Source organism: Pseudophryne corroboree, chromosome 3, assembly GCF_028390025.1.
Source record: "Pseudophryne corroboree isolate aPseCor3 chromosome 3, aPseCor3.hap2, whole genome shotgun sequence".
Lineage (NCBI taxonomy): Eukaryota > Metazoa > Chordata > Amphibia > Anura > Myobatrachidae > Pseudophryne > Pseudophryne corroboree.
Genome location: NC_086446.1, coordinates 785,675,306 through 785,688,366, shown reverse-complemented (window position 1 = coordinate 785,688,366; position 13,061 = coordinate 785,675,306). Strand labels below are relative to the sequence as shown.

The window sequence follows — 13,061 nt, the reverse complement described above, 5'->3', positions numbered from 1 at the left end:
AGATTTTCACCTTCTCCCCAGAGTTACCTATCGAGGCTAGCCGAGGTTGGGCCAGGACAGAGCAACGCGGAGACTGCAGTTCTGCAGCAAGACGATGTGGGGATTGTTCCCCAGTTTGAGAAGAGCAGACCTTGAAGCCGGAGATTCGCTGTCATTGTCAGTAAGGACGCTACAGAACAATACGGATTGTATGAAGGCTGGAGTCATTCTGCGATAGGAGACTTATAGTGCCCACGGTACCATGAAATACCATATTATCCACAGAGCGAACCAGCTGCGACGCCAGACCGATACAACCCAGGGTTATAACTCCAACGTGCTGAAGCATCAGATACAACCAATATTTTTTTTATTTAATTTATTTGGGGGAAAAAATAATTCTTTCCCTTCTATTCTTAGCTATGATAAAGTGTGGCGAAACCTTTAACGTAGGAAAAGGACTTTATAATCCGGTAACGATGTAAGGAGGGCATATGCCAAATGTAAAATCTGTATTGAGTCTGCCTGGTGTCCGGGTGCTCCGACTATTATAAGACAAGGCATATAATGTACAAGCAGATAACTAGAACTGATATTCTACAGATAAAAATATTTTCCTGCACTGACTGTAATGCTAAATCGCTTATTGTAATGAGCGCGCCGTGTTAACGGCTGTCAGACGAGGACATTTCCTCAAATGTCAAGAAATTTTGAAAAGGAAAAAACGTTTTAGATTCTCACATACTGTATTTGGGGACTAGAAGACGTATCACTGCGGTCAGTAAATTGCTGATCTTTATTCTAGTTATACACAGAGAGCCGTGCATTAGTATGCAAGGATAAGCCCCATTGTGCCTTAGTTTTTAAAATGCATACTGTGCCATGGAGGATATATATATTTATTTTAAATACAATTTTGATTTCTCAGGGATTTACTAAGTGTAACTAATCCAGATTATGTTTTATTTATGACCAGTACCTCAGAGTGGAAGTGCACTAGAAGTGATGTAAAATTAGCTGCAGTCGTGTATTACTCCAATAGGACAAAGATAGAACCACTGATAATGGAGTCTGTGAACAGAATATGGATGTATGTTGTTGCTAAAATTTAATAATTCTGTCTATAAATTTTGGTATATTTAAAATAAACACTGCAAGCTAGCAGCAGGATGGCCAGGGGCAATTGGGAAATAAAAGTGGCTTTGCATGGTCATCACCAGAGATATACCGGGTAACCGGCAGCCCCACCCCTCACATGTCAACAAACAAACAGGCCCTGCGCACACATCGGCCCACCAGGGGTCTTCCGAAGGGGGGCATCCGCTCCTGCTGATGGCACAACCCCCTGTCTACGGCATTATCGCAATGTACAGCCAGGTATTCACATGCACACATTCATAACAGAGTAAGATATAATCTTCTTCTGTAGAACCTGGGACACTTATACCGTTGAACAATAAAGAGCCAATCAGGAGACTGGAATCATTCTTAGAAAGTGATGATGCTATAGAGAGCTCCTTGGGGTCAGGGAGCGTGCTCCTGCCAGTACGTGGGAGTCTCTCACTCTCATTAAGACTTATATACAGCCAAAATATGGGGAACTGTAACGAGGTGGAGATAGACTCAACTACACTACGTATGATTATTGCTATTGTCTGATATGTGCCATTGTATCACAGGTCTGCTGCAAGTGCCCCAGACTGCTGCAGAGGCAGTATGATTGTCCTGACACCACTAGCAGAACGTTACATTGGCTTGGGGCGTCTTGTTTAGCTTGTAAGTATATTTTCTCATTAGGTAGGATTGTCCCGACTTTGAGGGGACTCTTCCACCGTCCAGCGAATTAGGACATTTGCAGTCTGGGTGCATGCCCGGTTACAGTAGGTACCGCTTGAAATGAAGGGGTGTTTTTTTGAGGGAAAGGGAGCTCTTTAGGTGCGCTAGGCACTCCCCCTGTGGGATGTGGCATTAACAATGTGACATGGCCATATCCTGCGTAGTGTGACCCTGATGCCGAGATTTAGAACAATCAAATGTTGTAGAAACGCGTTAGTAATAGAGCAGGTGTTAGTGCAGAAAGTAATATATTACTAAACTTGATTATCAGAAAAGAGTGGGTTATCAGCTGTTTTGGAGGGGTAACGGCAAGCAGTAAGCGTCACCTGAATGTATGTACGGAGCACCGCAGCTGATATCACAGATATTTGTACAGTTCCTCTTGTCAGTTGCAAAAGCAGCCCACATAGGTTTCCGATGAGGGTTGCTAAGATGCTGTATTTGCCAAGCTCCGGCATACAAAGCCATCATTAGATGGCATTAGCCATTGTAGCCTACAGGCTACATTCCGTCAAATTTTCTGGAAGCTCCTGTCCCTGCATGTGTTTTCTGATACATTCTTATTTACACATTGGGGGTCATTCCGAGTTGTTCGCTCGCAAGCTGCTTTTAGCAGCTTTGCACACGCTAAGCCGCCGCCTACTGGGAGTGAATCTTATCTTATCAAAATTGCGAACGAAAGATTAGCAGAATTGCGAATAGACACTTCTTAGCAGTTTCTGAGTAGCTCCACACTTACTCGGCAACTGCGATCAGTTCAGTCAGTTTCGTTCCTGGTTTGACGTCACAAACACACCCAGCGTTCGCCCAGACACTCCTCCGTTTCTCCAGCCACTCCCGCGTTTTTCCCAGAAACGGTAGCGTTTTTTCGCACACACCCATAAAACGGCCAGTTTCCGCCCAGAAACACCCACTTCCTGTCAATCACATTACGATCACCAGAACGAAGAAAAAACCTCGTAATGCCGTGAGTAAAATACCTAACTGCATAGCAAATTTAGTTGGCGCAGTCGCACTGCGGACATTGCGCATGCGCATTAGCGACTAATCGCTCCGTTGCGGAAAAAAAATAACGAGCGAACAACTCGGAATGACCCCCATTATGCGTCGATTAGAAATTATAATTATTAGGACCAAGTCCGGATAATTGTTAAATATGATCCTAATTCCTTAGTTAGGGTTTGAAATAAATCCATCTGGAAGATACCATTTTGCACCTTGGCACAATTCTGGACATATGTGAGATGTGAGGTTAGATTTATATTTGGGAGGAGGATGCTCCCAGTGTTGGACTGGCACACAGGCAGAGATGTAGCTAGGTGCCATGGTGCCCGGAGCATGGGTATGTTTCGGTGCCCCCTCCCCTTTTTCTGAATTGGGTGCATCTGACATTTGAAAAGAAAACAATAAAGAAAAATCCTAAATTGGGGCCAGGGCCAGTTCTAGACATTGTGGAGCTCAAGGCGAACGTTTCCTTTGGGCGCCCTCATTTTTAAAATCGGGGCAGTGCGCACTAAAGGCGCACAGCAAAAATATAGGAGCGTGGCTTCATGGGGAAGGTGTGTGGCCACAGAATAATACGGATTCAGATTACACCGCACAGTAGTGTCCGTTAGTCACATTACACCACACACACAGTAGTACCCCTTATACACCTAACACAACACAATAGAGCCCCTTATACATGTTATGCCACAGGTGAGCCGCTTATACATGTTACTCTACAGCTTCTAATGCAGTAGAAGCAGCAGCAGAGGCAGAAAGAGGTGCTGCAGCAGCTGGCACAGAGAGAGGTGCTGCAGCAGCCAGGGCAGAAAGAGGTGCTGCAGCAGCGGGGGCAGAGATTTGTGTAGCAAGACAGAAGTGACCCTGCTGCACAGCTACATGCAGACGGTGAGACATATAAAGAGGGGCGGGCAGAGCTCTGGCACATACTGGCTGTCAGTGTCTCCTGCTGTTCCCTACCAAGTCTCCGAGTCAGTGTGCGCCCTTTCTCCTTCACCTCCTCCTGGCCTGTGGCTGCCCGAACAGCGGCCCTTGATATATCAGGTGGAGGGAGAGGGGAAGTCAGGCGGAGTGCCCTTTAACTTTTCCAGCGTCCGGAGCTCGCGCTCCACTGGGGCCACTCTCGCTACACCCCTAACCACAGGGGCTCAGAGGAAACCCCCGGTGGACCCCACTGCAATTGGGGGCCCTACCTCTGCCTCTAGGGATTAGGTTTCAGACTGTGCACTTGAGTTATGCATCATACCATGGTTGGACTGGCCCACAGGGGTACACCGGGAAACCCCCGGCGGGCCCCACTGGCTGGAAAGGGGGGGGGGGATCACATCATCCTCTAGGGATCAGGTTCCAGAATGTGCACTTGGATTATACATTATACATAGGTTACCTTATACTGCACAGGACTATGGTGTATTTTCTATAGTGCATTGCTGTCATGAATCTGGTACATTATCATACATGCTCAAGCAGTATTTATGATTTGTCAAGGGGTCCAGCCTATGCACTCTTTAATGGTTAGCCAAACCTTTATGGTGGCTGGCCACACCCCCTCTGGAAACTGGTCACACTGCTAAATATGGGCCCCTAGCACTGCATTCCCCCAGGGGGCCCTTCATGCTCCAGTCCGACACTGGACACTTCCTTTCTCTAAATCTTAAGGTCCATACACACTTGCTGATAAAATGAGCTACGTCACTCATTTTCCCCCTCCCTGAGTGACGTCGCTCATTTTATCGGCAAGTGTGTATGCCGCCAGCGACGACCGATGCGCAGCCCCGCGGGTCACCAACGATCGGCGCTGTCGGTAGGTAGGGCATGCATGCAGGATCTGGACTGTCGTCCACGACCTGAATGCAGGGCTGGCGGAGGCGTGACGTCACTGAGCGATATGAGCGGTCATATCGCTCAGTGTGTACAGTCGGCCGCCGACTGGCCGGCCGGCCCGTGAGGGGGAAACATTAGACGACGTCGCTCACAATGTGTACGGACCTTTAGTTTAAAAATAAAGTTGCCCCAAAAAAAAAAAATAAGCAGTTTCCCCCCTTGCATTGCAGCATGGTTTATCCAGGTACACAGTGCTCCCTGTGGCTGGTTTAGCACCTAACTGTACATTCAGCAATATAATATCACAGCATCAAAGGCAGTTATAGCTGTTTCCCTTCTTTCCTGAAGGATTTTACATGCACTGTTTGTTTAATATGTATAATACGGCAGTATTGACAATGCTGAATGTTAGAGAATGTGTTGTTTAATACATAAAACCCGGAGCAACAGGAGTGAGTGTACTATTACATTGTAACAGCACTTCCCATGTTATATGAGCCACCTACCCCATGCCCACAAAATGTTACCGGAATGATGTTATCTTCAGAAAATCTCTCTCCATAAAAACTCCCCAGACGCCGGATTCAAGAGAGGGGCTTTGGAATAGTCTTTCTGTCGCCAAGGACAGGCTCGTTACGCAGATGTTACCGTAGCAACACTGACATTGTCCACTAAATGATCATTGTAGATCAGTAACAGGCAACCTGACACTCTCTGGGTGCCGCAGCAGGCAGCCCTCTAATCTTCAGAGGGGCCGCACTTAATCTCAGTAGTAAGTTAAATCAATACATTTAATCAATGAATCTATCTGCAATACAATATCTCACATTGTTGACACAGTCAATGCCGAAAAGGTTAAAATGCTATTTAAAATATTTTAACTGTGTCGGCAGTATAGCTTTAAACATACTGTAAACAGCTTGTTTAACGTTATAATGCCGACATGTTAACATGCTTTTAGTAGCATTTTACCCTTGCCAACATACTTCTGTTGAGAGTGACATACTGTAGTCGAGAATATCGCTGCCGACACAAAGACTGCATCCCGTTTGTGCGATATTCTACTAGTCTTTTTTATTATTTTAACTGTGAGCAAAGAAATGTTCCGCTTGCTTTTTATCACGTACACAGAGCAGGTCACTACTGCCCTCTGTAGGTTTCTTAGATTGCTATAAACGTACAGATGGAGCCATGCTCATCTAGGCTTCTCTGCTGCATCTAGGTGCACCAAGGCTTATTAGCATAAACATTTCATCTATTGTTCTCAGCTGCAATACAATACAGAGAGAACACTACATCAGGGGATTAAGTCATTACAGCAGGGGATTAAGTCCGACTGCCCAGTCTCAATTAATCTTATTAAAGGGATAGATGAGCATGACTCCATCTGTATAGCCACAAGGACAATTCAGTGTGGCACATTATAGGTTAGTAGTTGTATTATCGTTGTGTAAGGGCTACTGCTGACAGTATTCCGCCCACTGAATAAAGTAGAGCTCACTGTCTGAGTATGTGCATGCTTGAACGTCTTCCATTAACCTTACTGGTCAATATGTATATAGGATAGGATACAAATTGTGACAAAGCTGTCTAGGTCTGCTAACCTATTTATAATGTGAATTTACATTTTTTACTACTTTCATATAACTGGTTCACCAAGAATCTACATGTAAAAAAAAAAACAACAAAAAAAATAAAGGGAGTATTTATATAATAGTTTTATATTCTTGTGCCTACACAAGTTGCACCAGGAGCTTGCACTCTGATGTTTAGTTTATCCAGCGTTAGCTATAATTACATGTAGAACAGTACTGAAGTGAGCATCAAAGCAATCACTGCCTATCCCAGGTGGGAAGGTCTGTAATGAGGCGACCTAAGGCACTTGCTTCAAGAAGAAGGTGTTTGGGAGGGGAACTGGGGCTGCAAAATAAAGGGAATTTATTTAGAACAATATATATTAATGCATATGTATAAGTTAGTGGTATTTCTTGTTGGTTTATTTAATAATGTTTAAATAATAAAATATATTTTATAGTGAAAACAGATGTTTATGCCGGTTTGGAAGCGGCTGAGAACGTGGCATTTCAGTCTAGCTTCAGGCAGCAGAATCGCACAGACATACTTCTGCCGAGACGGTACAGAGACAAGACAGGTGCATCCCACAGCAGCCACTGACAAGGTGTCTCTCGTGTTCCAGACTGCATGTGCGGTCAGGGTAGGCAGAACCTCACCTGTCCTACTCCAGTATACTGCAGAGTACTGCCCATAACCATTCTTACAATAATACCAAGATGATATTTATAATTACAAATATCATCTTTGTATTATGCAAATCATTTTTATGCTCCCAATCAGATCATATATGTGTGTGTGTAAATCTGGCTCTGATACTAGCCAATGCCTCCCCAGCCATTTACCTGACCGCACCTCACGGACTGCGCCAAAAGTCACAGAATCTCACTGGTTTCTGTGGATAATGCCTTTATTGCTGGTTAGTTCTCATACAGAATGTATGCCAAAGTATCGTAACATTAAAGATGGCTGCCATAACGGTAGACATTTTGTATCAGTGATTTCCATGGATACAGACAGTGCTAAACATATGCCAGAGATTACAGACTGCAGTTCACAGCCCCTGTCCAGAGCTGCACTGCTGCAGCATCCGTATGTGGACGTGGCTGTGGTATGGGGATCGACCTGATCCAACCCACTCCCACCCAATCCATCCCTTTCCTTTGCAACCGCTGGTACCCTCTGTGCAGTGCGTGGTGTTACTTTGCTGCGTCACACTTTTTTGATGGTGCGTAGTCACGCCTCCCCTGATTTGGACACGCCTGTACCTGGGCCCATATGTAGTACTTAGTTATTACAACATACAGTCATACTTGACAACTTTTTTTGTATCCTTTCCCCCCAAGACCCAGAGGGGAGATCAGTGAGAGGAGAAATTAAAAGTTGACAAGTATATTTAGTTATATAATGCCACAAGAGGTCCACAGCGCCTTACAAAGTACATAAGCTGAGACAGCGCAAACAGAACAAGACAAAAAGTGATAAAGACTCGCAGTATAGAACATTGCAGAACATGGACTACACGCTATACAAACAATACTGCATATGCAGTTATATAATGCTGTGTGTATATTTATCCCTCTTTGCCCGCTAATCGCTGGTACATGAGCAGCTGAACTGTACACTGAGTAACACTTTAAAATGTTTAGACAACTGCCACAATTAAGTTGTGATTTGTACATGCACTGATATGTAACCCGTAAAAAGTATTATAAACATTATGGACACTAGGGGGCACTGTGCTGCTGTTTTCTCTACATCAGATTTATAATAACAACTCTTATTTATCTAGCGCTTACAGAAGTAAAGATAAGGGATCTGCAATAACAATCTCCGTAATTACACCCAGAAAAACATATGTAGGACAGGCAGTAAAGATAATAGGCAAGTACAACCTTGTATTAGAGAGGGAATAGGTAAACCGGAGGCCTTCTCACTGCGATATAGATATCTGCATCTCCAGCACCATAACCCAATAATGGGGGTCATTCCGAGTTGTTCGCTCGCAAGCTGCTTTTAGCAGCTTTGCACACGCTAAGCCGCCGCCTACTGGGAGTGAATCTTAGCATATTAAAATTGCGAACGAAAGATTAGCAGAATTGCTAATAGACACTTCTTAGCAGTTTCTGAGTAGCTCCAGACTTACTCGGCATCTGCGATCAGTTCAGTGCTTGTCGTTCCTGGTTTGACGTCACAAACACACCCAGCGTTCGCCCAGACACTCCTCCGTTTCTCCAGCCACTCCCGCGTTTTTCCCAGAAACGGTAGCGTTTTTTCACACACTCCCATAAAACGGCCTGTTTCCGCCCAGAAACACCCACTTCCTGTCAGTCACATTACGATCACCAGAACGAAGAAAAAACCTCGTAATGCCGTGAGTAAAATACCAAACTGCATAGCAAATTTACTTGGTGCAGCCGCACTGCGGACACTGCGCATGCGCATTAGCGACTATTCGCTCCGTTGCGACAAAAAAAATAACGAGCGAACAACTCTGAATGACCCCCATTGTACTAGATATTGCTGCTATAGTGGATGCCCTGGGTTACTACTGTATGATCTCAGTACAAATGGGAAAAGCTTCACTACATCTCATATGTGTCTGTCTGAGCACTCCTGCTGAGTTACTGCTTCTAGATATTCAGGGCGATGCTGTCCTTGGTTTATTGAGGGGGGACTGGTAAATGATACTTGAATTGGACCAGAGACACTATTTATTGAGGGGTTATAAAATCACGTTAATTTAAATTATGGCTTGTAAACAAATTGACATTAAAATCTGTCACAAGTGTTCTTCACTTCTGTTTCATCACAATATATTTTACACTTGTTTGATAATGATCGTTTTAATAAAGAGGATTTTCATGCATTGTGACGGCGTGGATTTTTTCTGTGTGTGTAATGACCTATGTGCCCTACGTCACAGCGGATGTCACCCAGGTAATGGTTACAGTCACAGAGCCGCCGTTCCTGCGGTCACTGCAGTGTCAGTGCTAGAGACCAGTGGCGTGCGGTGAGGTCAGTGGCTGGTGAGGCACTACAGCCATAATGTCCGCCATATCCTGCCGATGACCCCTACCGCCGCCGAGCCAATGCCCGCTACTGCCTCTGAGCTGATGCCACCGCCAATGGCTTACAAACTCGCCCACCATCAACTGACCCAGCCCTCCGCTACTAATTTGCATCTCAGTCCGATGCCGCCAATGCCCGCTGCCTGCCTGCTCATCATACTTGTGATATATTGTACATTTGTATAGAAAAAAATAATAATTAGTGTTTGGGAAGGGAGTGGGAGGAGGACATGAATGCAATTTTTTTGTCCAGGGCTTCCATTAACTTAATGGAGAAGGGTCTGAATGGGTTAAAAAGTGTAAAAAAAAAACTGCGTGAGGTCCCCCTCCTAAGTATAACCAGCCTCGGGCTCTTTGTGCCAGTCCTGGCTGTTTAATTACTGGGAAAAAATTGGACAGGGGTTCCCCCATATTTAGACAACCAGCATCGGGCTCTTAGTCCGGTCCTGGTTCCAAAAATACGGGGGATAAAAGATGTAGGGGTCCCCCGTATTTTTAAAACCAGCACCGGGCTCCACTAGCCAGGGACATAATGCCACAGCCTGGGGACACATTTATGTAGGTCCCTGCGGCCGTGGCATTACCCCCCCAACTAGTCACCCCTGGCCGGGTCACCCCCCCTCCTGACACCCAAGGGCCAGGGGTGAAGCCCGACGCTGTCCCCGGCACCCCTGGGCGGTGGGTGCCAGGCTGATAGCCATAAGTGTGTAAAAACAAAGAATATTGTTTTTTGTTGTGGAACTACAAGGCCCAGCAAGCCTCCCCCGCTTGCTGGTACTTGGAGAACCTCAAGAACCAGCATGCGGGGAAATAACGGGCCCGCTGGCACCTGTAGTTCTACAACAACAAAAAATACCCAAATAAAAACACAACACACACACCGTGAAAGTAAAAATTTATTAAAACACACTTACACACTCACACATACTTACCTACATCCCATGCCGGTCACGTCCACTTGTCCATGTAGAATCCAATAGGTGGTTCCTGTAAAAATGAGACAGAGATTACTTACCTACATCCCACGCCGGTCACGTCCACTTGTCCAGTAGAATCCAATAGGGCTGATACCTGTAAAAATGAAAATTATACTTACAAACGAAGTAATCCACAGGAGGAGAGAGAGAGAAATAATTGAATATTATGCACTCGCTGACGCGGAAAGACGTTAGCACAGACAGGGGAGAGTGCTGCTGCTGGCTGGGAGGATGAAGCAGGTGCCCCCAAAAGTTGTGAGCCCAGTAGCAGTGCCCCTGGTAGTTGTGACCCCCAGTAGTTGTGCCCCTTGTAGCTGTGACCCCTGTAGCTGTGCCCCCAGTCGTTGTGACCCCAGTAGTTGACCCCTGTAGATGTGCTCCTTGTAGCAGTGCCCCCTGTAGCTGTGCCCCCAGTTGCTGTGCCCCTTATAGCCGTGCCCTTTGTAGCAGTGCCCCTAGTTGCTGTGCCCCCATTTGCTGTGCCCCATTTGCTATGCCCCCTAGCTGTGCCAGTGCCCCCGTAGAGCCGCAAACACATAAAAAATAAAAAAATACACACACATACTTACCGCTCCTGCTGCGCTGTCCTCCGTCTCCGTCCGCCGGCTCCTCAGTGCCGCTCAGACACTAGGGGTCAATTATGACCTCTAGTGTCATTCAGCGGCGCCTGCTGCAGCCGGGGACGGGGGGATTGGACAGCGGATCCAGCACTGGATCCGCTGGGCCAATCAAATCTGGGGGTCTGACAGGGGCGTGCATTCATCGGGGCTGAATGCACGCCCCTGTCATTGAGGCATCAGTAAAGGTGCCGCTTCCCCATGCGTTTGCAATGGGCTTTCACAGCACATTGCTGCGCCCTGCCCGCCCCCCGCTGCCCGGACTTTAATGTTAGCAGCGGGGGGCACCTCTCCCGCTGCCTCCCACCTGTCCCTCACACGCAGTCACGGGGGGGGGGGGGGGGGATTATTAAAATAGTAAAAAAAGATATTTATAACAGACTGTGTTATAAGTATCTTCTTTTTATTATTTTTTTTTTTTTTTTTTTTAAATTGTTTATTTAAATTTACAGGTTATAGACATTACAATAACTTTCCCCCACATGTGGGGTGATCCGATACGTTTTAGCAGTATGCTACTCAAAGCAGTGTTATAACCTTATGACAAAGAATATGCGGTTCCCACAATGTAAAACAGAAAGAGAAATTAAAAACGTTGTTGGTACGAACAACAGTGATGGGTATACATGGTATATTCAGTTGGGCGGGAACCGAAACTTAAACACAACGTTATAGCAATAAAAAGAGGATGGTTAAAGAGAAAGAGCAAGAAGAGTGAGAAAGAGGGACGGTTAAGACGGGAAGGGAGAAGAGTGGGAGGGGGGAGAAGAGACAGGGTTAGTGGGGCCGCTGATGCGCCCCCAGATTCCGCCAACTGCGCTCCTGTTGTCAGAACCGGTTGAAGAGTACTCCTGAGTGACACGATAAGGGCATGTTAGGGGTAAACTCCGATCAACACGACCGATTATAAGATTACAAAGATCATAGTAAGAGAGCCATCGAGCCCCCATGGGATCGTGAACCATGCGCAGGCGTCTGAGAGTCGAACCATAGTTCCCATATCAGGAGGTACTGGAAAGATCTATTATGGAGGTATGCAGTGATTTTTTCCATGCTTGCGAAGTACCATACTTTGTTGATGACCTGCTGTATAGGGGGGGGCTCCCTCTGTTTCCAGTGGAGAGCGATTGAGCACCGGGCTGCGTTTAGGATTTGTGTCAGTAGTTTACCAGAGTTTGGAGGTGCGTTAACAATGGGGAGGCCCAGCAGGAAAGACCAAGGGTCTTTGTATATCCGAGACTGGAGCACACCACTCATCAGGTGTGCGACTGAGTCCCAGAATAGGGAGATTTTAGGGCATGTCCACCATATGTGAAGGAAAGAGCCCTGTCCGCCGCATCCTCTCCAGCACATGGGTGAAGAGGAGGGAAACATTTTGTGGAGTCTAGAGGGGACAAAGTACCACCTATATAAGATTTTATATGCGTTTTCCTTTACTAGGGTTGAGATAGAGGACTTCGCGGCCGCAGTGAAAACGTCCGACCAGTCATAGTCAGTCGGCATCGGGCCTAAGTCCCGTTCCCACTGGAGTATAAAAGCCGGGGTCGCCATGTCTGGAGAAGGGAATAGGCCCGATGTCTGGAGAAGGGAATACAGTAGGGAGATGATTCCTCGGGCTAGTGGTTTGTGGTAGCAGTGGGATTCCAAAGTAGAGAGAGGTTGGAATGGGGACGAATACAATAAAGAAGCGACAAAGTGTCTCACCTGGAGATAGGTGAAAGGGTTCGCATCTGGGAAGTCGTATTTTGCCATGATCTCCGGTAAAGGTGCACTGGTACCCCTGGATAGCACGTCTTGGACAAATCGGATGTTGTGATCCGCCCATGGGCGCGAACGGGTCAATGACTGACCCGGGACGAAAGAAGGGTTGTCCCACAGGGGGGTAAGCGCCGAGGGGGATGACCGCAGGTGATAACGGCGCGTGCAGTAGTCCCAAGCCTGGCAAGTGAATTCCAACACAGGGTGCAGTTGTAAATGGGGAGGTCTTGCTCTAGGAGGAGTTAAGAGTAGAGAAGACAGAGATGTGGTGTGACTAAGCGCCGTTTCCAGCTGAAGCCACCGTAAGGACTGTGTAGGGGCAAACCAGGCCACCGCCTGACTGAGGTGGGTAGCCAAATAGTAAAGACGGATATCTGGGAAACCTCTGCCCCCGTCCTGCACTGGTTTGCGTAGGGTAGAGA

At 46.5% G+C, this 13,061-nt stretch overlaps 1 protein-coding gene and 1 long non-coding RNA gene across 3 annotated transcripts in view; one reads left to right on the top strand and one right to left on the bottom strand.

Annotated features, from left to right (window-relative positions):
• RBM20 (RNA binding motif protein 20) overlaps positions 1-6,305 on the top strand; it is a 372,020-nt gene extending 365,715 nt beyond the window's left edge. The window contains exon 14 of the mRNA XM_063962633.1: positions 22-6,305. Within this exon, the coding sequence (XP_063818703.1) occupies positions 22-135 (114 nt within the window). The 3' untranslated portion in view covers positions 136-6,305. The remainder of the gene's footprint in view (positions 1-21) is intronic.
• A 42-nt stretch (positions 6,306-6,347) lies between these two features.
• Positions 6,348-13,061, bottom strand: part of LOC135056890 (uncharacterized) — a 93,244-nt gene continuing 86,530 nt past the window's right edge. For both annotated transcript variants that reach the window (XR_010244093.1, XR_010244094.1), the window contains one exon: positions 6,348-6,564. This is a non-coding gene — a long non-coding RNA (uncharacterized LOC135056890). The remainder of the gene's footprint in view (positions 6,565-13,061) is intronic.